Source organism: Polistes fuscatus, unplaced genomic scaffold (genome assembly GCF_010416935.1).
Source record: "Polistes fuscatus isolate 324 unplaced genomic scaffold, CU_Pfus_HIC Scaffold13, whole genome shotgun sequence".
Classification (NCBI taxonomy): domain Eukaryota; kingdom Metazoa; phylum Arthropoda; class Insecta; order Hymenoptera; family Vespidae; genus Polistes; species Polistes fuscatus.
The window spans coordinates 42,133-65,424 of record NW_025113031.1 but is presented as its reverse complement, the minus strand read 5'-3'; the positions used below and the strand labels follow the sequence as shown (position 1 = coordinate 65,424).

Below are 23,292 nucleotides of genomic sequence, written 5' to 3'. Positions count from 1 at the left end.
AATTTTGTTGATAGAAAATAAATGCACATGGTTTATTTGCAGTGTGGTAAAAAGAAGACTGTCTTCAAAAATCTTTCATGATTGCAGTGTTGTCAGCTTCTTCTTATCGTTGTGGAAAGTTATATGCTCTCTCTTCCAGTAAAATAATTGAAAACCTATGAAGAAAGAATAAGTTTATTATTGCTATAAATAAATATTTTTCAAGAAAATTATAATATTTGTTTCTTTTTCAGAAGCAAAATTTTTATTTTACCTTTTAAAAGATTCATGTCTTGCTTATTCTTTATAACTGCAGCTGAATTTTATTCGCATAAAAATTTAAATGGAATCTCTACAAAGAAGACATTAGTTGATACAAGTTTACAATATTTTCTTGCAAGTTAACACTATTCCTACCAGGACCGGTCAAATGACTGTTTTTAAATTTTCATTTGGAATTTCCTACATTCAACGTATGTGAATCGCCTTTAAACTTTACCACTTTTCCTCATATATGTATGATATATTTTTAATATTCACTTATTTTTCTATTGTTTATTTTCCGAGAAAAATTTGTAGTCTGTCTTACCTACCACGACCGGTCATTTGACCGGTAGTACGATTTATACATTTATGTAAGAGTTTCTCTCTAAGACTCAATGCCAAAACTATAAAGTCGTTACAAACGAAAGGTAATGTAGTTATGACACTTTTATCCGATAAGTGCCTTCCTGAAAATGGTTTACGGCACTTCCAAGTGTTTACAGTTCTCACTCGACTATCGGGCTAGCGGTGTTTATTTGCTTGATTGATATCCGATACAGTCAAGATCCTCGAATGTTCTACGCCATCTCATCTACTATGACGTAAAATAAATAAACTTGTAACTGAAGGAAGTGTATAGACGTCTTCTCACGAATTCAAATCAGTATAGTCTTGCGACACGAACAGAGTGCATCGAACGTGAAAGTCACAAAGAGCATACTTGGCAGTCTTTTATTATTATTTTGTAATATTTTATATCGTATTACGAGTTATAAGTGCCATTTTCAAAATAGTGAACAAGACTAACAATACTTCACAGTAAGTTTCACATTTTATCTTTTATTCTTTTTTTATCTATTTTGATTTACATTTTCATATTTTAGTTTTTATTTTTGTAGAATATTTGTCCCCAAAATGGCAAGACGTTTGAGGAGTGCGAATGTATTATTAGAGAGAATAAATGATATCGATGCAGAATGTTCTGAAGATGATCAGGAAATTCTGGATATGGAAAATAACAATACGGAAAATTATGATCCACTTGAAACAGATTCGAACACCGATGAGAACGAAGAGAATATTTCGAACGTACGTAGACGACGAAAGAGAAGGAGATTCTTAGTTAGTTCCGATAGTGAGAATGAGGAAGAAGTAAGCGAAATTGCGATGGACGGAACTGTTTGGCACGAAGTAAAAATAGGGTCTAATCCTGGAAGAGCACCTGGTCATAATATTTTTAGGGAAACATCAGGCCCGACTGGGTACAGTAAACGTAATATTATGAAAGGCGAAGTTAGGACGGCATTTTCTGTGATAATTGATAAGAATATAATCGAACTTATAAGAAAGTGCACAGAGGCAGAGGCATTTAGAGTGTTGGGATATAAATGGGAACTATCTACTGCAAAGTTATATGCATTTTTTGCAATTCTGTATGCACGCGGCGCATATGAGGCTAAGAATATAGATATAGCACTTCTATGGAATAAAAAGTGGGGCCCGCCTTTTTTCTCAAATACTATGAGTAGACATGACTTTACGGAGATTATGAGATTTATTCGATTTGACGACAGAATCAACGAAACCAACGGTTACAAACCGATAAATTTGCTATGATTTCCGAAGTTTGGTACAAGTTTATTGACAACAGTCAGAATTGTTATAAACCAGGACCATATATTACTATTGACAAACAATTGTTTCCAACGAAAGCAAGGTGTAGATTTACTCAATACATGCCCAATAAACCGGACAAATTTGGTATAAAATTCTGGTTAGCATCCAAAGTGCGTAGCAAATATATAATAAACGGCTTTCCATATTTGGGAAAAGATGAAAGTAGAGAACCCTCAGTTCCTCTTGGAGAGTTTGTCACTATGAAATTAGCAAAACCGTATGTAGGATGTGGAAGAAATATAACCACGGACAACTTTTTTACAAGCCTACATTTAGCAACAAAAGTTTTAGCAAAAAAAACTACGATTGTTGGGACAATTAGAGCAAATAGAAAAGAGCTACCAAGACTGGCAAAACTGAAAAATGACGACATGGCACTTTTTTCAACCAAACTCTATCGCTCAAATAATTATATGTTGACAGTTTACAAAGCCAAACCAAGAAAGAAAGTTCTAATTCTCAGTTCAATGCACAACTCCGTACAAATTGAAAAAAATGACACCCGAACACCGGAGACAATTCAATTATATAATAGCACCAAGTTTGGCGTAGATGTGACCGACCAAATGGCCAGAAATTATTCGGTAAAATCTAAATCTCGGAGATGGTCTTTGCAAGTATTTTTTAATATCTTGGATTTAGCCGGGATAAATGCATGGGTGTTATATAAAGAAACTACGGGAGAAGAAATTACAAGACAGGAATTTCTATTTCAATTGGCAGAAGAACTTGCCATCGAATACCAACAAGAGCTCGGCAAAAAAAATCAACCAATACCCATCGCAAGTACAAGTACAGGTTCTCGTGAACGGAAAACATGTCAGATAAGGTATTGTAAAGATAATAAGACGAACAAAATCTGTCTAAAATGTAAAAAGTACGTATGCGGAAAATGTACAGTTGAGAAGCCCATTTGTAAAAAATGCAACGAAAACGAATAAAATGTAGATTATGTACTCTTGAATAAAAGAAAATATATTTTTATACTGGTAAGCTGGCCATTGGTCTGCATTCAATATTGAAAAATATAAGTTGTGAAAGACCGGTCATTTGACCAGCCGCGGTAGGAATAGGTATGAGAGAAGTGTCGGTAGGAATAGTGTTAATAAACAATAATGTCTCTCAATACCTGGTATGACGCTTGGAGATACATTATGCACAAGTATAGATTTTTTTAATATATTGTATTGTGGGATGCGAGCGCTTCCATGCCAAATACTTAAATAGGTATTCGTGAAGAGATTGCACGTTAACTATTTCTTTTTCCTTTCTTTATCCTAATTTATGTGGGAAATAAAGGCCTGGTGTCAATTGATTTTAATTTCTTTAACCAAAAAATCAAATTTTATTAATTACCAAATGATCTTAACTTAAACTCTTTTTTGTACTCTTTTTACTCTGACACTTATCTTTACTCTGACACTACTCTTTACTCTGACGCCTCTTTTACTCGACTAACTGAAATCCATTAGTCCAGTCAACGCGGGCCATCTCCTTCAAATCTCAGGAAAGGAGGTGGAAACTTAATATAAGGGTAAATAGACGACGCTGAATCGAATGGTGCTAATTTTTTTGAGGTGGAAAGAGCCGTTTTTGAGAAAAAGGGTAAAAAAGGGTAAAATATAGCCTTATCTTAGAATCTAGGCATTTAATCGAAAAAAGTTTCAAACAAAAGTTGTAGAGAATTAAAATATACATAAAAAATGTTCTATGAGTTATCTTCGTATTTTCAAAAATAAGCGAATAAAATTGGATTGAAGATGGGAAAAAAATTTTAAGAGTGGGAGAAAGCAAGCTTATCCCTCCGTCGCGTTTTACACGCGAGCGAGCTAGTATGCGTGCGAGCGTCCGTGTGCACTAATACACAAACGAAGGATCTTCGGCAATCTTCGGGACTCTCGGTCTTGAATGCAAGTGAGAGTGAGAGAAGAAACCGATATTTCCCTTTTCTATTTGTTTAGGCGATAACGAGTATTATTGTCCTTGGCCATCGATTGTTGAGCGTTCTGATATTTCTCTTTTTATATTTTTTCTTTCGGTAGCGAGAATTTTACGTCTTGGCCATCGAGCGTCGAGCGTTTTGTATACGAGTGCGAGTGAGAAAGAAAACCGATATTTCTCTCTTTCTATTTTTTCTTTCGGTAGCGAGAATTTTTCGTTTTGGCCATCGTGCGTCGAGCGTTCTATATATCTATATATATCGGCGTATAAGCGCGGCACTTTTAAATCGTATCTTGATGCTTATGGCACGCCGTTTCTTTATTTATTGTCAAAAATAATGAACCTTGAGTAAAAAAAAAATAATTCATTTTAACAGAAACTATTATTATTTAGTTGAGAGTAAAAATAATGAATTAATTTTGTGTCTCGCCATAAAATTAATTAGAATAAATAATTGATATAAATTCTTTGCCTCACAAAAATTTATTTGTATATCAAATTGAATACGTATTCTCTTTAAGACGAAATTTAAAATTTAAATATTTTTCCTATTAAATTATGTATTTTATAAAATTTTAAATTACTGACTTTTTGTCTCGTAAAAATTTATTAGTTTATCAAATTAAATACATATTTGAAAAAGAAGAATTTTATAACCACACATAAAATTAATTCAAGATATATATGAAAGGATATTCTAAAAACGTGGAATTTATTTTTTGTCTATACATAATTTTAATTCATTTTTATTATGTTATAAGAAAACAGTAATGCATTCTGATTCATCTTCGAAGTCTTAAGAATTGTACGAAATAAATTGAGCTATTATCAATTGGTGCGTTAGCGTAAGTAGTAACGTCTTCGCTTCTCGCGCTGGGTATTTAACGTTCGATCCTTCGTGGGGGAATTATTTTTAACGGCGTGCCATAAGCATCAAGGTACGATTTAAAAGTGCCGCGCTTATACGCCGATATATAAGATATATAGAACGCTCGACGCACGATGGCCAAAACGAAAAATTCTCGCTACCGAAAGAAAAAATAGAAAGAGAGAAATATCGGTTTTCTTTCTCACTCGCACTCGTATACAAAACGCACGACGCTCGATGGCCAAGACGTAAAATTCTTGCTACCGAAAGAAAATATAAAAAGAGAAATATTAGAACGCTCCCAAGGACAATAATACTCGTTATCGCATGATAAATAAAAAGAGAGAAGTATTGGTTTCTTCTCTCACTCTCACTTGCATTCAAGACCGAGAGTCCCGAAGATTGCCGAAGATCCTTCGTTTGTGTATTAGTGCACACGGACGCTCGCACGCATACTAGCTCGCTCGCGTGTAAAACGCGACGGAGGGATAAGCTTGCTTTCTCCCACTCTTAAATTTTTTTCCCATCTTCAATCCAATTTTATTCGCTTATTTTTGAAAATACGAAGATAACTCATAGAACATTTTTTATGTATTTTAATTCTCTACAACTTTTGTTTGAAACTTTTTTCGATTAAATGCCTAGATTCTAAGATAAGGCTATATTTTACCCTTTTTTACCCTTTTTCTCAAAAACGGCACTTTCCACCTCAAAAAAATTAGCACCATTCGATTCAGCGTCGTCTATTTACCCTTATATCAAGTTTCCACCTTCTTTCCTGAGATTTGAAGGAGATGGCCCGCGTTGACTGGACTACATTGCCTTTTCTGTATTTAGCTGCTTACGACATACACACACATACACGCTTTCTCCTATATATTATATTCGCTTTTGTCTTACATCACTTATTTTTTCATCTACGCTAAACAAACGTACACATGCATGTACACATACTCTCTCATTCCTTCATACCATAACAACAGTGGACAACATTTCTTGTAGCTTTATCTATCAGAAAAACATCTTTACTTATACTAGAAATGCTCTGTAGATTTAGAAGCATCTTCGTCTTATTCTAGAAATACCTATTCGTTGTCTTTTCTTTCTTGCGTATCTCACCTTAAACTACTTTTTCGTTTGAAATCCCCACTTCGCACCATCGCAGGTAGCAACGAATTTCATGATCGACGCGCTTAAGATCACGTACGCTACAAGCATGTTCTCTTTTATTTTCTTACTTTTGTTCTTGGACTTCCACAGTAATTGCTATTAGTTTTTCAAATTTATAATAACTAAGATGCATTCTTTCTTCACTTCCTTTGATAGAATATTAATAGATATGATTTTCTCTCAGTATACGTAAAAAGAAGGCGGTATCTTCCAAAATCTATCATGAATGCAGTGTTGTCAGCTTCTTCTCATCGTTGTTGAAAGTTATATACTTTTTCTTCCAGTAAAATAATTGAAAACCTATGAAGAAAGAATAAGTTTAATAATGCCATAAATAATTATTTTTTAAGAGAATTATATAATGTTTACCTTTTAACAGATTCTGGTATTGATTATTCCTTGTAACTGCGGCTGCATTTTATTCGCATAATAATTCACATAGACTCTCTATGAAGGAAACATTAGTTAAAAGAAATCTTTATATCGTTAACCCATTGAAAAATGAAAATTATATGTATAGATCCGATGCTGAAATGGAGTCTTTTTTTTTGGGTGTGTTATGGTCTTTGATTGGAATAAAAAATGTAAAGCCGCATACTTAGCTAAATCTAATTAAGAAAGTAGTTAATGTATGAAATATAAAAAATATAAAAGAGAAGAAGAGCATATAAATTAAATTAAAAATCAATATAATACATATATGTTACTCGGTAAAGTATTTTAACTGAATAGAATATTGCTATTCTACTTACTATTGTCTGTTATAATACCAGGATAAAGAGAACGATTTATAACTGATTGGTATACTTACAAGGGGACCTTACACTTAGTCCGACACGGATTTTAACGAGCTTTGGTATATTATAGTATACTTTGAGGTTGTTATCGTGGTAAAGTACTTTGTCCGAACGCTCAACCATTTTTGAGAAAAAAGCTTTTGAAGTTTTGGTTTTTGTTGTATACATGTTTATATTATTTTAAATTCGACCATCTTTCAAGTAGCGCGTTAGCGTATCTAGTAGCGTTCTTGCTTTTCGTGCAGGTAGTTAGTGTTCGATCCCTCATGGAGGAATTTTCTTTTAATAATTTTTTTCTATCTGTTTCCAAATTATTTTTTCATATTTTTTAATTTTTAAATATATACAGGAAAGAAAAAATTATTTATTACAAAAAAATTAGAAATAATAAATTTTTTCACATCTTGCGATAATAATAAAGGAAAATTTAATTCTTAAATTACAATTAACATTTTATTTTTTAACAGGTATATGAAAATAGATAAATGAAGATTTATCTCTTGTGAAGATTATATCAAGATACAATCAATAGTCCATCATCAATTGTCATCAAAAATTTTTCATAAAATGATTCGATATGTATGGTACGCTTTGAAATTATTAAAACTAAATAAAAGAGAAATATTTTTAAACGTTAATCAGGTTTGTTTTTCATCAAATCTTTTAAAAAAATCGTTGTTCATGTAACAAGTCATGTTTTATTAATTGCGCGAGATGTGAAAAATTTATTGTTTTGAATGGTTTTACGAGAACTATCACTCTGGAACCTGCGTTTAATAAATAATAATAAATGTACAATAAATGTTAAAACACATAGATATAAAAAAATTATACATGAAATTGTTAATGATTAGAATTTATACGATTGTTATTTGTTAGTATATTGAAGATTTATCTATTTTTATATACCTGTTAAAAAATAAAATATTAACTGTAATTCAAGGATAAACTTTTCCTTTATAATTTTTGCAAGATGTAAAAAATTTATTATTTCTAATTATTTTATAATAAATAATTTTTTCATTCCTGTATATATTTAAAAATTAAAAAATATGAAAAAATAATTTGACAACAGATAGAAAAAAATTATTAAAAAAACTTCCCCCATGAAGGATCGAACGCTAACTAGCGACACGAGAAGCGAGAACGCTCCTAAATACGCTAGCGCGCCATTTGAAAAACAGTCGAATCTAAGATAATATAAACATGTATACAACAAAAACCAAAACTTCAAAAGCTTTTTTCTCAAACATGGTTGAGCGTTAGGACAAAATACTTTACCACGATAACAACCTCAAAGTATACTACTAATATACCAAAGCTCGTTAAAATCCGTGTCGGACTAAGTGTAAGGTCCCCTTGTTAGTTATGAACCAGTTACGAACTGGTCTTTTCCATGCAGTCAAAATGACTGCTTTTCGGCAATATAGATATAACACACATATATGGGATGCGAGCACCTCCAAGCCAAACACTTAAGTAGGCGTTCGTGAGGAGATTGGACGGTGGGCCCCGGGATAGCTCAATTGGTTAAAGAGCAGTCGCCCGGAAAGCGGAAGAACCGGGTTCGAGTCCCGGTCCAATCTGTCCAACGGCCCAATTTTTTCACGAATCCTACATATATATACCGGAAGTGAAGGAGGGGGGGGGAAACAACAATGATTAATTAACCCATTTATATGTTGTAGAAAAAGTCACAAAATTATAAGAAGCTGTGTCATTATTTAAATAATTATTTTTTAATTGAAATTCAAAAGCAGTCAAAATGACTTGCTTAGGCAATCTAGTGTTAATTAAAATAACATTGCTGCAGTCAACGAAACCTTATCTACAAACAATAATAAGACTAAAGTATAATGACGATAAAAATAATATAATTCAAATTTGTATTTGTATTTTTATCCGTTTAAAACGAAATAGGAATTTGATAAAAGAAAGTAATAGTTTTTTACGCAATTAAAAAATAATATGTTTTCATATCTATAACAAATTTGATGTTGTTCTATCCATCGATGTCATCTTCGGAATCATTTCCATCATACGATGGATTTTCATCTTCCACTCAATTGATTTCTTCAACACGTCGAGCGCTACGCGAATTCTTAAGGAAATACCCGTCTGGCCACGCGCGCGTTACTTATGTTAGTATTAAATAAAATAATTGTGTCAGTCACCGGTGACCGGTGACATGGAACTTGACGTGTTTAAAATTAAATTCAAATTTGTAAATTGAACCAATCGAATTTAAAAAAAAAATTTATTATTATTAGATAAAAAAAAGGAAAAAAAAGAAAATTAAATAAAAGCTCCCAAAATTATAAATTTAATTACGCTCACTATATATACGATATTACGTACTCTATACCAACGTTCCAAAATACTCTAAAAATATTCGACGAAAAACCGTTACCGAAATGAACTGCAAAAAAAAGACGATTTGTTCGTGGGAATACAATAATACTGTATCATTGAGAATAGAGAAATAAAAAAGATCTCTTTAGTATCTACATAGTATAGTACTCATATACATACGTATGCACGGGCTGTAGGCAAGGTTTCGTTGTTTGCCGGAATGTTATTACCGTAGAGCATGTCTGCCGTATAAAATATAGGCTTCTAATACTATAATAAAAAACGTATTATAACGTATTAACGTATTTTAGATTTGTAAAAGTACATTTGATTACGGATTCTAACGAACTTTGGTATATTAGTAGTATACTTTTAAGGTGTTATCGTGGTAAAATATTTTTATCTATCGACCAGCCAATTTTGAGAAAAGAGCTTGTAAAGTTTTTCTTTTTCTTATATCCGTGTTATATTATTTTAAATCTAACCACTCTAATAAGTGGCGCATTAGCGTAAGTAATAGTGTTCTCGCTTCTCGGGTTATTAGTAGTTATTATTCGATCTTTTTTGGGGTAAGTTCTTTTTTGTATAAGTTTTTTCTATCTATAAGTTTAAAAATTTTTTTTTTCTTATTTCTTAATTTTTAATTATATATACAGGAAAGAGAATTAAAATTATTACAAAAAAATTAGAAACAATAAATTTTTTAACAAGTATATAAAAATATATAAAATTTCAACAGTAACAAACAACAAATATATATACTCTAATTATTAACAAGTTCATGTATATATAATATTAATATCATGCCTTCTAACAGATCAAGTTTGCTTCCTTTGTTACCAAAAGTTTTATTATAGCTACATTGATAATAACTACTAGCACCCTAAAAAAAGCAAAAGACATGAGTTATTAGGGACATTAAAATTTTATATATTTTTATATACCTGTTAAAAATACACCTTCCTTTATTTTATTTGCGCAAAATGATAAGGAATTTTATTATATCTAATTTTTTGTAATAATTTTAATTCTCTTTTTGTTATTATAATTAGAAATTAAGAAATATGAAAAAAAAATTTTATAACTTATAGATAGGAAAAAGTTAAACAAATATTAAAACTTCCCCTAAAAAAGATCGAACACTAACTAATGGACGTGAGAAACGAAAACGCTACTCTACTTTTACCTTAGGCGCGGCGCCACTTATTATAAAGTAGTAAGATTTAAAAAGAATATATCAACGGTTATAAGAATAAACAAAATTGTAAAAGTTCTTTTCTCAAAATTTTTATGCCTTAACCATATGATGATAATTTTCTGATTTAAATGTAAGAATACCGATCAATTAAAATTGTTCTCTTCATCCTGATATTATAACAAACAATAGTAAGTAGAATAGCTTAAAGTTCAGGTAAAATACTTTACCAAGTAAGAAATATGTATTATATTAATTTTTAATTCAATTTATGGGTATCTGTTTCTATTTTTATGTTTATATTTCATACATAAACTACTTTCTTAAATTGTTTTAGCTAAATATGCAGCTCTACATATTTTGTTCCAATCAAAGACTGTAACACACCCAATAAGAAGACTCCATCTCAGCATAAGACCTGTGCATATAAATTTTATTTTCCAATGGATTACCAATATAAAAATTTCTTTTAACTAATGTCTCCTTCGTAGTGATTTCATGTGAATTATCATGTGAATAAAATTCAACCACAGTTACAAGGAATAGGCAATACATGAATCTGTCAAAAGGTAAAAATAATAATCTTGCTTCTAAAAGATACAAATATTATAATTCTCTTGAAAAATATTTATTCAAAGAATTACAAAACTTATTCTCTCCGCATAATTTATCAATCATTTTACTGAAAGAGAGAGAGCATTATTTTCAATAACAATAAGAAGAAGCCAACGGCATTGAAATTATTAAAGATTTTGGAAGAGAACATCTTCTTTTTATTCACACTGGGAAGAAATCATATGCATTTATATTCTATCAAAAGAATAAAAGAAAGAATGTGGGCATCTTGGCTATTTATAAATTGGTTCTACAATAATTCTTATTAAATAATAATCCCTTGTAGCTTTTTGACCAGTGTCAATATACATTCAAATTTCTGTTTCAGTTTTCGAGATTTTTGAAACTAATGCAGAGAAGTGTAATGCCTATTACTATCGTTACGAAAATGTATCTAGAAGAAAGTATCCATCACAAACAAACGCGGAATGTTGTAAGGCGTATAGGCTGCGAAAAAAATGTTTTTTTACGCCAAAGAAACATATCTTCTTACGTGCGTACATAAGTCCACAAACCAGCTTTTTTTTTTATTCATTAACTCCATACATCTTTACATATTGTCCGTAGAAATTTGGTAAATTGTTATATAAGTGAAAAAGACAGCACGTGGACAGTTTCTCTAATGAGATAGCATCGCTATTGTCATTTATTTCGATGAGGTTTCATTTTTTACTCATGCTCCTGGGTGTATTCTTTTGAGCCTTCTAGAGATATATTGGTTGTAGTTATCTTTGGCTAGCGAGTTTATGTGCGTATCAATTCTTCTTTTATATCTGCAGGTTGCCTTGGTTATTTCTTCTTCTATCGTGTTAATATTTTGGTCCTTTCCTATCTTTTCGTTACGGACGTACCATGGAGAATTCACGATTGTGCGCGGCTATGGATTGTTGAGTTTCGAGATTGGCAATGTGACTTTTCGCTGCTATACCCCATAGCGGTAATCCATATGTCCAGATTGGTTTTATTATAGTTTTGTAGATTTAAAAAAAAATAAACTGTGCGGTTAAATCAAGAACACTTTTAATCAAAATCTCTTGAGTTACAAAGATTACTTGTCTTGAAATAGTTTTTTCTTGTTCATTTTTTGAGTTTTCCATTAACTAATTGTTATTCTTCCTCTAAAAAAATTTTGTATATATATACGTTTCCTGGATATTATTAATTCTACATTCTTCTTACCACCTAAATTAATTCCTGTGAAAGTTTCTTATGCGTGCAATACTAACAATTAGAAACATTATCTCAAGTATTGCTATGTTATGAGATTAATGATTCGTATAATGCTTTAAAAAGAATATTAAATAAAATGTAAAATAAAATATTACTTGTAGTTGAATGTTTTTTAATGCTATAAATTGTTAATTTTCCCTAATATTTAAATACTTTGATGCTGCATTAAGAATGTTCGAAAAGTATTTCAAACAAAACTATATTATATGGAAGTATATTACTATTCAACATATTTATAGGATCTTGAAAAAATGTTCTATTACAGCAAGTATTACATTTTCTTGAATTTAAAAGAATTAACTATCTAGAATCGTTTAACGTATCGTTCATACGGAAATATTTTTCTTATATAAAAACAATTTTAAATCACAGGTCATCGAAAGCCCTAGGAAAGATTTCTTTTATACAATAATGCATTGACAACGTAGCATAATGAATAGTAAACGCATTTAAATTGCAGAACTAAATCATAATTAACAATTTAAATTAGACTTATTCGATTGGCTATATAAACAGCGATTTCAATAAATAGCTTATTTGGCATACGAATTAGTAGTTGATAGTGCTGATACATTTAGCATATATGAAATTAGAAGGCTTAGAAGATAGTGCAGTTGACATTTCTGGAGTATCAGAAAATTTTCCAAAAATTGACAATATTAACGATGTAAAGTCGAATCTGATGAATGACGAAGATTGCGTGTCTTCAGATCATACAATGTGAAATTTCGATAAGAATATGTTAAATTATATTTCATACAGAAATTTATTACATTAAAGAAAGTTATTTTTGAGTAAATTGAATTATTATTTTTTAGATAATTCGTCTAAAGTACCATCGCGTTTAGGAAGAGTTTCTAATTTTTCCTTACTCGATAATTTTTTTTTGCAATTAATGCAATACAGACACAATTAATTCTTCGAGCAGTGTATTTATTGACAGTGAGAATCGAACGCGAAGATGTAGAGAAAAGATTCACTCTTCTCACTAAAAACTAATAAATTTATATTAAATTTAAGAATTACTATATGATAATTCGACTTCTATGAATAAAATCAAATATCCTCAATATACCGAACTTATGGATAAAAGCAACTTGAGTGTCTTTCGAGTTATTTTGTAAAATACTTAATTAATAGTTTAATGTGTTTATTTTTCAGTCTATTTGTGATATTGTATCCTCTGTTGTTAAAATACGAATACCGATATCCTAAATGAAAACTGGAAAAGTACAGTTTTTAAAAATTATTTTTTATTTGTACAGTTAATTATTACAATTATTTTATTAGGAAAATAATATCAACAAAAATTATAAATATTATCGCTTGTTAAATCTCAAGAATATAGTTTCAGCTGGTTGCAAAGTTATTCTGAATTTTAGGTCAATATTTTCAACGGAAACTGGGTTGTCTATTCGAACAAGAAATTTTCTCAATAAAGTGGCAGCTATTACCCGCATTTGCGTCATGCCAAATATTTGACCTAAAAAAGAAATATTAAAATAACAAATACTTTATTGATCAACTATTTAGAATACTAATTCAAGAATGGATAAAAATATGCTTTTACCTATACATCCTCTTTTCCCAAAGCTGAACGGGAAGAAACATTTCTCGTTATAATTTCCCGGCAAGAACCGATCCGGGTTAAATCTTAACGGATCAGTCCAATATTTATATTTTCGGTGCAGTGAAAATATTAAAATTACTACATGACAATTTTTTGGTATTATCACATTGTCGTTCACTTAATAAAATAAATAAATACATATTATTACTATATAAGACAGTAATGTCAATGGACAAAAATATATACTAAAAAATATTTTATTATATGTAAATATACCTCTCGTGTCCCTATATAGTTTCCGTGCAATAAATGGAGCTGCAGGAAATAGACGTAATGTTTCCTTGATGACTCGATCAAGATATTTCATTTTCTTAGTATCTTCCATTGTAATAGGAACCTCATTTGGATCGCTTGAGCCGTACAAATCGTACAACTCTTCGTATACTTGATTCTGGAATTGAAAAAGCCGTATACATGATTCAAGTTTTGTATGAAAATATAATTGATTTTTGAAAGATAATGACAAATAAGATATTGCTTAAGTACAATCTGTGCGTACTTGAATGTCTGGAAACGTGGCCAGCATTAAAAATAAAAATGAAAGTGTATTAGCGGCAGTATCGCTTCCCTAAAAAATAATACAAATTGATTTCTAGTTTTAATGGATTAAAAGAAATCTCATCTAATCTGAAATAAATTCATCTTACTGCAAAAACCATTGTATTTATTTCATCACGAATATCTGCCTCCGAATATTCTCCGGACTCGTAAAGCGATTTAAATATGACGTCTAGAAATGAACTGGTATCTTTTCCTTTAATTAGAGAAGAGTATAATTATATATTATTTATAATTATTATAAAAAGCATTCTTCTATAAATACATTATTAAAAGAATAATATTTCAAATGGTTATTTTTACTTGAACATGGACCTTTTCCTTCCTGGGTAAAGTTATCCTTGTGCATTGACTCCTTTTTTTTCTTTATAATCTTGAGGAATGAAAGTTTTATACATGAATAAAATATTAATTTTTTTAGAAAAATATATATTGAGGAAAATTGAGATAATTAAAAGTGTGAATAATCGTTTTATTTATACCTCGCTCGTTATTTTATTAATGTGGGAAAAATATTCTTGTAGACGTTTTCCCTTAGATGAATTGTTAAATATAATATTTGGATGTAACCAGAATTTCAGTGCTCTTTCTATAGTTATGTCCATCGTTCTAAATAAAAATAAAATTCACAACAAGAAGACAAATATGCAATAATAATAGATTACAATAGAAATAAAAAAATATTTTACTAATTATTACTTCGACATATATTTATCAAGTTTACAATCCGGATTGCTCTGCAAATTTAAATCACTTTCCAATAGGCTATCTGTCAGTAAAAGAAAAATAATTTTTATAAAATTTTAATATTTCCATACATATATTTGAACTTTTCAGAATATCCAAATCTCACCATATATGATGTCTAACGTACAAAGATGTACGTAATGCATGAAATCTATGTTTTTTCCGTTAGTAGTTTCTAAAATGTTATTTAGTCTGTTTGAATTTTTTACTATTGAGTCCATATAAGTTAAAACCATTTTTTCTTTGAATACTGGATGTAAGATATTTCGATGAATCTTCCATAAGGATGCTTTGAATAAGAAAATATTTCTTACTTTAATTTTTTATATGGTCTTTTTTCTATATATTTATTAATTAAAAAAGAGACAAAGAGAGATCCTTATATATATATAGCACGTGTGAACTTATAGTTTACCTGGTGCAGTAAACAATCCATTACCCAAAGAATATTTTATAAAGACATATGCAGAACTTTTTTCATAACCGTTAGAACTTTTTGATAGAAACTAAAAAAAAGCAAAAAATTGATGTAAAACAGCCGAAATAAGAGAAAATCTAATTCGGGCAAACCGTTTACAACGAAGTGCAGTAAATTTGATAAATCTTACCTCAATACTTTCAGGATCATCGAAGATTAGGACTGATTGAGGGCCTAACCACAATAGCCACGGCGAAGAATAGTTTTCAGATAATTTTATTCCTTTATGAGTTATTTCTAATTGTAAGACAAATTCATTCAATAGAGATCACATAAATATAAACATTATAAAAATAGAATAAAAATGTACCTTTTAAATCACCAAGAAATATATTCAGGTTTCCAATGAAAGGGTAAGCTTTAGGTCCCGAAAATTTTTTTACCATGTTATACTCACGAAATCTATTTATTATATATTTAAGACCATAGAATAACATTATTATTATTGCTGTTGAAACACTAACTTTATTTATATACCACATGTTTAGTTAAACAAATACAAAATTATAAAACGAGCAAAAATAGTTTTAAAATACAACTGGGCCCTCTCTTGTAAGCCAAGAAATGATATTAAGCTTAACTTCCGCAGCGACTTCTTGTATCTTTCGTGATTTAACAGAAACTAGAAAAGAATCATCACACGGGGAACCTATTTAAGCAAGATCGAGATCATACTTTGTCCACGTGTCAAGGATGTCAGGTTAAACACGTATGGAAAAAATTAGACAAAAAGCTGTATTTTATCAATTCATTTATTCCGTGCGTATCGATACTAGTTTGCATACTCGGAATGTATCATCTACGTAGTTTTTTACATTAGAAAATTAAGTTAATTAGAGAAGTTAATTGATGTTATAAACATAGTTTTTTCTTAAAGAAATCTTAGTTTTTTCCTTTCCCTCTGTTTGTCTTTGTATTATGCGAATAAATAATTACTAGTCAAACAAGATACATAAAATGAGAAGCAAGAAGTGTTTCGGTTAAAGGTCAGATTGAAATGATTTTATTTTGTATTATTATATAAGCGTTTCGATTAGTTTTTATTATTCAAGATAAAATAAACAGTTTTTATTATCTTATTAAAATGTTAAATTAATGTGCTAGACAAATTTTCTTTTGATCGCACGTGTTTTAATCGTATGATATGTTATGTATTTCTATTACGTGTTTTATTACACGTCTGTCTTGTCTGATAATAATTCAATAGAAAATAATTAGAAAATTATTGTTACATAGAAACGCAATAATCCAAGATCCAGTGGCCAGCATACTGCACGTAATTTACCAAAATCCAAATTTCGTTCAGTCAATCTCTCATACCTACTATACATTAGGCGGAAATTAATTAACCTCGGCGACGGTCCATATAGCGTTACCCAGATAGCACAGTTACAGAATTTAGACCAACTTTAAAAGCATTTTTACAAGACTGTCATCTGGATGTGTTATTCTTCTTCTTCTTCTTCATTCTTTAGTTTAGGCAAATTGCCTGTTTCGTAACGACGTTTTTCTGCCTATTGCACTGTTAAATTGTCGCACCATCGTTTTCTTGGGCGCCCCGTGCTTCTGCGGCCAACCGGTGACTTATCCCGTGCAATTCTGACAATTCTTCCGTTGTCCATTCTGTTAATGTGTTCGTTCCATTCTTTTTCTTTTTTTAGTATCCATTCGTTAATGTTCTCTACTTTGCATGTTCTTATATCTTCACTTCTCTCTCGGTCCAGTAGTGTTTTTCCAACTATTCTGCGAAGAACTCTCATTTCGGTTGTCTCTAGTAACTGTTTCGTTTTCGCCGTGTCTAGTCGAGTTTCTGCGGTATGTGACATAATAGGTCTTACCATTGCCTTGTAGATTCTTGCTTTGGTCTCTATGTCCATGTATTTGTTTCGCCATATTGTGTCATTCAAACAACCCGCTATTCTGGATGCCTTCATTGTCTGTTCTCTTACCTCTGCTTCAACATCACCATACCCTGAGATTTCTATTCCTAGGTACTTAAATCTCATTTCCTGCTGAATAACCTTCCCTTCAATTTCCAGTTTGCACCTTAACGGTGTCTTTGATGTTGTCATGCATTTAGTTTTCTGGGCCGATATTTTCATGTTGAATGATTTGGCTATGCAGTTAAATCGGTGTAGTAGACGTTGTAGATCATCCTCATTTTCGGCCACTAATACAGCGTCATCAGCATAGCATAGGATGGTTATTTCTTCACTGCCCATTTTATATCCTTTTAGCAGTCTTACATTTCTTATTATTTCGTCCATAATGATGTTAAAAAGCAGGGGACTTAGGGAATCCCCTTGTCGGATACCACGACCTGCATCAATCGGTTCAGTCAAGGCGCCATTTATCTTTGCTTGGATCTTTTTGTTTCTATAGATGTCCTTATGGTCTTGATAAGATTATTCGGAATTTGCCGGTATAGAGGAGGTGTATAATATCCTTTAACTGTACTTGGTCGAATGCCTTTTCCAGATCAATGAAACACACATATGCTGGTCTGTTGTATTCAATTGATTTTTCTGTTATCTGTCTTATGATGAAAACCGCGTCTGTGCACGATCTGCCTGATCTGAATCCCTGTTGTTCGTCTTCTAGATTCATTAAGCTGTTAATTTTATTCGTTATAACCTTTGTTGTTAGTTTTAATGAAGTGTTTAAAAGATTTATTCCCCTGTAATTTGTAGGTAGTTTTTTGTCTCCTTTTTTAAGCATAACTATAGTTGTGCTAGTTCGCCATTCGTCAGGTATTTTGTGTTGGCATAGTATTTTTTGGATTAGGAATGTTAATTGTTGTGTGAGACGTTGGCCACCATATTTTATTAACTCGTTTTGGATGCCATATTGCCCTGAGCTCTTCCTATTCTTTAGTCTTCGAATAGCTGTTTCTACATCACTGGACTCAATTTGTATGTCGCTTCTGGTTATTATTTCTGGCGTATTTAGTTCCGTTTGAGGTTCTTCTGATTTATAGAGCTCTGTTAGATAGTTAATCCAATTTTCTTTTGCGATCTGGTTTGTTTCTATCATTTCATTGACCTCCTTTCTTTGATTTCTAATAAATCGCCAGATTTGTTTTTGGAGTCCATAGAAGTCACTCTCCATTCTTTTCGAAAAAATCTCCCAATAATGTTGCTTTGTTTGCCTTACTAATGTCGCTGTTTGATTCCGGATTCGTCTATACATTTCGTATGATTCAGGTGTTCGTAATGTCCTATAGTTAAGGTATGCTATTTTCTTTTTTTTGCATATTTCCTTAATCTCTGGGCGGAACCAAGGAGTTTTGATCATTCTAGCCCGGTTTTTTACAGTTCGTGTTCCCAGGGCTTCATATGCAGCTTCTAAAATGTTGGTTCTTAGTTTCTTCCAGGCTGTGTTTATATTATCTTCTTCTTTTATTGGGTTTTTTTCGATTTTTTCTTTCAACCTGTTCTCGTATAGTTGTTTAGTTGATAAGTTCCATAGTGACTCGATGTTTATTTTTGGTTCTTGAGCAAGGTTGCTTTGGGGTTTAAACTTCATTCTTATTTTTGCTAGTAACAGGCTATTATCGCTTCCTACATTCGCGGAATTTAACGTCCTGATATCTAGTATTTGGTGTGGTTGGACGTATCTATTGGTAACAATGTAATCAATTGTAGACCTGAAGCCTCTGGTGTTACTGTATGTGAGTTTGTATTGATCTTTGTGGTTATAGAATGTATTATTAATCCTAAGCTCGTTAAATGTGCATAATTGTGTCATAAGTTCTCCATTATCATTTAACACATTTTCGTTGAACCTTTGTTTAATTCCAAGGATTATTATTTGTTGGTTATTTGGTAATGATCCGACTGTATTTTGTAGCTGTTCGTAGAAGGCTTCTCTTTCTTCTTTTGGTTTGTTATCTTCGGGTGCATAAATTGACACTATATTTAATTTTTGGTCATCTGTTTTCATTTTTACCACTAATATTCGTGAAGATATGTAATCACACTCTTGTATGTTGTTTTTATATTTCTTGGATACTGCGATGGCTACCCCTTCTTTTGCCCTGATTTGTTTTTCTACACCACTATAGATCACTAAGTAGTCGTCGTATTGCATTTGTCCTTTGCCTTTCTTTTTGGTTTCTTGTAAGGCGCATATATCGATGTTATTATCTTTCAGTTCTTTCAGGGTTTCTTGATCTTTATTATTAAATGACTTGATGTTCCAGGTAGCCAGACGCATTATTTCTTCCAATTCTTTGTCCTTTTTCTTGCTTGGTTCGTCATCTGTGAATCCGTCCTATTCCGAGGCAATATTTCGTTTCTGTGAGCAAACTTTTATTTTTTACGTTGGGTAGGGAGCTAGCTTGATCCAACAACCTTCCTCCTTTTCCCGGGCTTAGGACCGGCAACATGATCGCTGATCTCGATCATGCAGGCGGAGTTAATAAAAGTTTTAAATTAATAAATTATGATATATTTTAAACTTTAAAATAAATAATTCAAATAATTAAAAAAATTCCTAAATATAAACAACCAAAAATGAAGAATTGTTTTGAAATTCAACAGTAAATTTAAATTTGATTAAAACTGAACTTTCCATGAATTTTGTAAATATAAAAATGAAATCCCATTGTTTTTAAATTCTCGTTTTTATTGGTATCTTGAAGTGTACAAAAAAACTTTTTTAATTAATTTTATATTAATTTGTTAATAATTTTATCTAAGTTGAGTCCTCGAAAAAAAGGTAAGTTTTTTCGGAGAAGCACATAGCCTTCCGTAGTCATGTGAATTAAAATAATAAAACAAATTATTGTTTTTAGGCTTCATTCTAATGAATTAACCTATAATATGCATATAAAAAAAAAACGGACTTGTAAAAAAAGGTTTTCAAGATCGAATTTTTCTTTTGATAAATTGTTTAAAAAAGTTAATTTATTATTAATAAATTTAATGTTTAACATCTTACGCATTTAGCTATGTGTGTCGAAAATAACGGGTTGAATTTTTAGTCAAATCAGTTGAATAGTTTTAAAAATCAGTGCTTCACAGAAATTCCGAAAACGTGGTTTCAAGAAGAACGCGTTCAAAGTTTTTCGAACACTTTCATACACACTACGGCGCGTTCTTTTCTTTTGGCTATAACTTTAAAAATATTTAAAATTTGGGTCTGAAAATTTTAGATAATATTTTTAAAATGTTTTTCTTGCGAAAAATGTAAAAAAAAAATCGATTTTTGGAACTCGTTACAGTGGTAACGGGTTCAAAAGTAAGAGGGTAATGTTTTAAAAATTTATACTAGTATTGCTTACAATGTCTTATTTCATGTAAGAAAATACTATTAATGTGATTTTGATAAGCGTAGAGAAATCAATGCGAAAGGGTTAATCCGCGTAAATAAAGCGATGGGTGTACACCAATCAAAAATATTGCTTCCAGTGAAACGGATATCTATTACTAATTTATTTTTATAATGTAAATACGTTTTATATCTAGTATTTTTTTTTTTTACAAATTTTGAATAAATATTTATTTTAGTACAAGAAATTTTATCAATATTCATACATTTTAGCTGATTTAGTAGAAATAAAAATATATTCATTGTCGATAGTTATAGTATTTAGTTGAGGAAAGATAAAGAGTACATTGCACTTTCTACATTGTTTGTAAAGAAGAATTTGCAGGAATACGCGTGCGTCATTCATTACACACTTTTTTACAGTAATATTATTATATGATACTGCCGTTGCACTATTAAATTAATTACATACGTTAGATTATTTAATTATTGAGTTGTATCGTATACTCGTCCAATTTTATCCAATTTAAAAAACATAAAAGCGTTTATTTTTTCGTTTTCCTTTAATATTTTTGTTCAAGTGAAGACAACTGGAAAAACGTATATTACATTTCAACAATTAATTAGTAGAAGTCCTGTTATTAATATAAAACAACTGCAATGTGATCATCCTTTTTTCTGCATTTAAAATAACCAGAAAACGGTTTTTTTTTGTATTTTGTCAAATCGAAAAAACAAGATAAATGTATAAGTCGTACTAGGTGGAAAAACTTGAGAGAGATTTTATGTTTTATTTTATAATATAAATTTATAATAATTTTTATTATTTCGTTCATTGTCCTAATTAATAAATAGGACGTCTGTTTTAATGTTATAATAGAAAAACCAAAATATATGTTAAATATATATTAAAATCTGTATTATTTATTTTCAAGTAGAAGATTACTACTTCCTCATTCTTGATAAACGATTGTTTCTTTTCTTTTAATTTTTATTTTCGGTTTAAAAAGAAAAATATTTTTGCTCTTCGAAAAGACGACACGAATGTTTGTTTCAATTCAATATCTACATTTTCATATAAGGTAGTTATATCTTGCTTCCCTTGTAATTCCTAAAGTGTTGATGAGTTAGATTAAGTAGGTGGGGGGGAGGAAGATAAAGGAAAGTTAATTCATATGGCTAACGGAAATACTAGCCACAATCGAATTAGATGTGGGGGGGGGGCAACTGTACGTAGAAACGCAGTGGCGTAAATAGCAAGTGCTTTTAAGGTTATTTTTTTTTTTTTAACTTTTTTTCTTTCATCAAGAAAGTTTTATATAAGGTTGCTTTTATAGGCGGTGTTCCCTTTTCTTCTTTTACCTTTTTTCTTCGTTAAGATCCAATAAAGTTGCGTTCGCCTTTCTGTGTTTTCTCCTTGATAATATTATTTCTCGAACATCGTCGAACTTAATAGTCAAGACAGGGTCCGCAAAAGTAGACGGCAAACGACACATTATATAGATGTCGATCATGAAGAAGAAAGAAATAGATACATCTTCGATGGGGGCGGGGGGTCATTTCTCAAGGGAAAAAACCACTGCAATTAGATGGAAGTAAGATTTTTATTTTTGTTTTTAATCAATTTGCTGTGGCGAACTTTTAGAAAAGTATGTAATACAGGTTATTAATTGCTGTTATATTATTTAAGTTTTAATCAAATGACTTTTTTTTTTTATTGAATTATTAATTTTGTTGCCAACGTTTATTTATTTATCTAATTTAATTGTGTAACAATGCGGAGAAATGAAGGGATATAATAAATGTTTCTAGAGAGAACTGATCCCTTAAACCGGTTAAAAAGGGAGAGTAATAAAGACCTACTTAATCGAAATTGATCGTATTCAATTCAAAGTCCACTGATAGACGTTTATATTAACTCGAGTTATTGATCATCGAACGAATTTGTAATAGAAAAAATCATTTTTTGAAATAATTTTTGCATGTTTATTTTGTAATAGTTTACTTTATTAATTATTATGTTAAAAATATAATACTTACTTAAAACTCCAAGAAAAGAAATTTGATTTCATGTTTTAGATTATTAAAATAAAATTTCATTTACTGAAATTTCATTTGTTACTTCAATTATTTTATTTCAATTAAAGAGAATTTAGAATTTACTATTTAAAATAGTATTTTAAATATTATTTCCGTAAATATACCTTGCTTTGGAATATTCACTGTACGTGAACATTTAATTTATATTTATTTTATTTGCTAAAGCATTTGCTTCTTTTTCATTTTGAATTATTTGGAAAATTAAAAAATTTGAACTTTACATTTTTATATTTTATATGTATATACATATATCGTACAAAGTTGTTTATAATATGTAAGTATTTATAAAATTACCGAATATTTTTTTGTACGATTTCTTTTATGCGGTCCCTATCCACCGCACAAAAAGAGGTTTCACTGTAATTCTATAATTATTATTTAATAAATAAAATGAAGAAAAATAAACAATTTTTGTTAATA

The 23,292-nt window shown here is 30.4% G+C and overlaps 4 protein-coding genes and 3 long non-coding RNA genes across 8 annotated transcripts; 4 read left to right on the top strand and 3 right to left on the bottom strand.

Moving 5' to 3' along the window:
- The first annotated feature begins 476 nt into the window (after nucleotides 1-476).
- Nucleotides 477-871, top strand: LOC122513781. Its single transcript, XR_006302861.1, has 2 exons — nucleotides 477-671; nucleotides 747-871. It is a non-coding gene; the product is annotated as an uncharacterized LOC122513781 (long non-coding RNA).
- A 196-nt stretch (nucleotides 872-1,067) lies between these two features.
- LOC122513901 lies at nucleotides 1,068-1,860 on the top strand. The gene has a single exon (XM_043630426.1). The coding sequence runs from the start codon at nucleotides 1,159-1,161 to the stop codon at nucleotides 1,858-1,860; it is 702 nt and encodes a 233-aa protein (XP_043486361.1). The 5' UTR covers nucleotides 1,068-1,158.
- Nucleotides 1,857-2,824, top strand: LOC122513900 (piggyBac transposable element-derived protein 4-like). Its single transcript, XM_043630425.1, has 2 exons — nucleotides 1,857-2,749; nucleotides 2,821-2,824. The coding sequence occupies exons 1-2, from the start codon at nucleotides 1,857-1,859 to the stop codon at nucleotides 2,822-2,824; spliced, it is 897 nt and encodes a 298-aa protein (XP_043486360.1).
- Nucleotides 2,825-3,199: 375 nt separating this feature from the next.
- On the bottom strand, nucleotides 3,200-6,400 carry LOC122513778. Of its 2 annotated transcripts, none has more exons than XR_006302858.1 (3): nucleotides 6,269-6,400; nucleotides 5,849-6,199; nucleotides 3,200-3,244 (listed from the first exon to the last, which is right to left on the bottom strand). It is a non-coding gene; the product is annotated as an uncharacterized LOC122513778 (long non-coding RNA). The 2 variants fall into 2 exon arrangements; XR_006302857.1 differs by lacking the exon at nucleotides 3,200-3,244 and adding an exon at nucleotides 5,631-5,737.
- Nucleotides 6,401-10,754: 4,354 nt separating this feature from the next.
- On the top strand, nucleotides 10,755-11,854 carry LOC122513797. Its single transcript, XM_043630266.1, has 3 exons — nucleotides 10,755-10,812; nucleotides 11,187-11,351; nucleotides 11,638-11,854. The coding sequence occupies exons 1-3, from the start codon at nucleotides 10,797-10,799 to the stop codon at nucleotides 11,826-11,828; spliced, it is 372 nt and encodes a 123-aa protein (XP_043486201.1). The 5' UTR covers nucleotides 10,755-10,796; the 3' UTR covers nucleotides 11,829-11,854.
- A 2,387-nt stretch (nucleotides 11,855-14,241) lies between these two features.
- LOC122513777 lies at nucleotides 14,242-14,835 on the bottom strand. The gene is made up of 3 exons (XR_006302856.1): nucleotides 14,580-14,835; nucleotides 14,366-14,472; nucleotides 14,242-14,286 (listed from the first exon to the last, which is right to left on the bottom strand). It is a non-coding gene; the product is annotated as an uncharacterized LOC122513777 (long non-coding RNA).
- Nucleotides 14,836-14,971: 136 nt separating this feature from the next.
- LOC122513899 (cytochrome P450 4C1-like) lies at nucleotides 14,972-15,887 on the bottom strand. Its single transcript, XM_043630424.1, has 5 exons — nucleotides 15,812-15,887; nucleotides 15,632-15,723; nucleotides 15,439-15,529; nucleotides 15,130-15,312; nucleotides 14,972-15,045 (listed from the first exon to the last, which is right to left on the bottom strand). The coding sequence occupies exons 1-5, from the start codon at nucleotides 15,885-15,887 to the stop codon at nucleotides 14,972-14,974; spliced, it is 516 nt and encodes a 171-aa protein (XP_043486359.1).
- Between the last annotated feature and the right edge of the window lie 7,405 nt (nucleotides 15,888-23,292).

What these genes read in the sequence shown, in the direction of transcription:
- LOC122513901 (XM_043630426.1), top strand. Translation starts at nt 1,159, where the DNA reads ATGGCAAGACGTTTGAGGAGTGCGAATGTATTATTAGAGAGAATAAAT.
- LOC122513900 (XM_043630425.1), top strand. Translation starts at nt 1,857, where the DNA reads ATGATTTCCGAAGTTTGGTACAAGTTTATTGACAACAGTCAGAATTGT.
- LOC122513797 (XM_043630266.1), top strand. An exon ending in AAAGAAACATATCTTCTTAC is followed by an intron (nt 11,352 to 11,637) that starts GTGCGTACATAA and finishes TTATATCTGCAG; the next exon opens with GTTGCCTTGGTTATTTCTTC.
- LOC122513899 (XM_043630424.1), bottom strand. Translation starts at nt 15,887, where the DNA reads ATGGTAAAAAAATTTTCGGGACCTAAAGCTTACCCTTTCATTGGAAAC. An exon ending in ATGATCCTGAAAGTATTGAG is followed by an intron (nt 15,530 to 15,631) that starts GTAAGATTTATC and finishes GCTTTTTTTTAG; the next exon opens with TTTCTATCAAAAAGTTCTAA. An exon ending in TGGATTGTTTACTGCACCAG is followed by an intron (nt 15,313 to 15,438) that starts GTAAACTATAAG and finishes TCTTATTCAAAG; the next exon opens with CATCCTTATGGAAGATTCAT.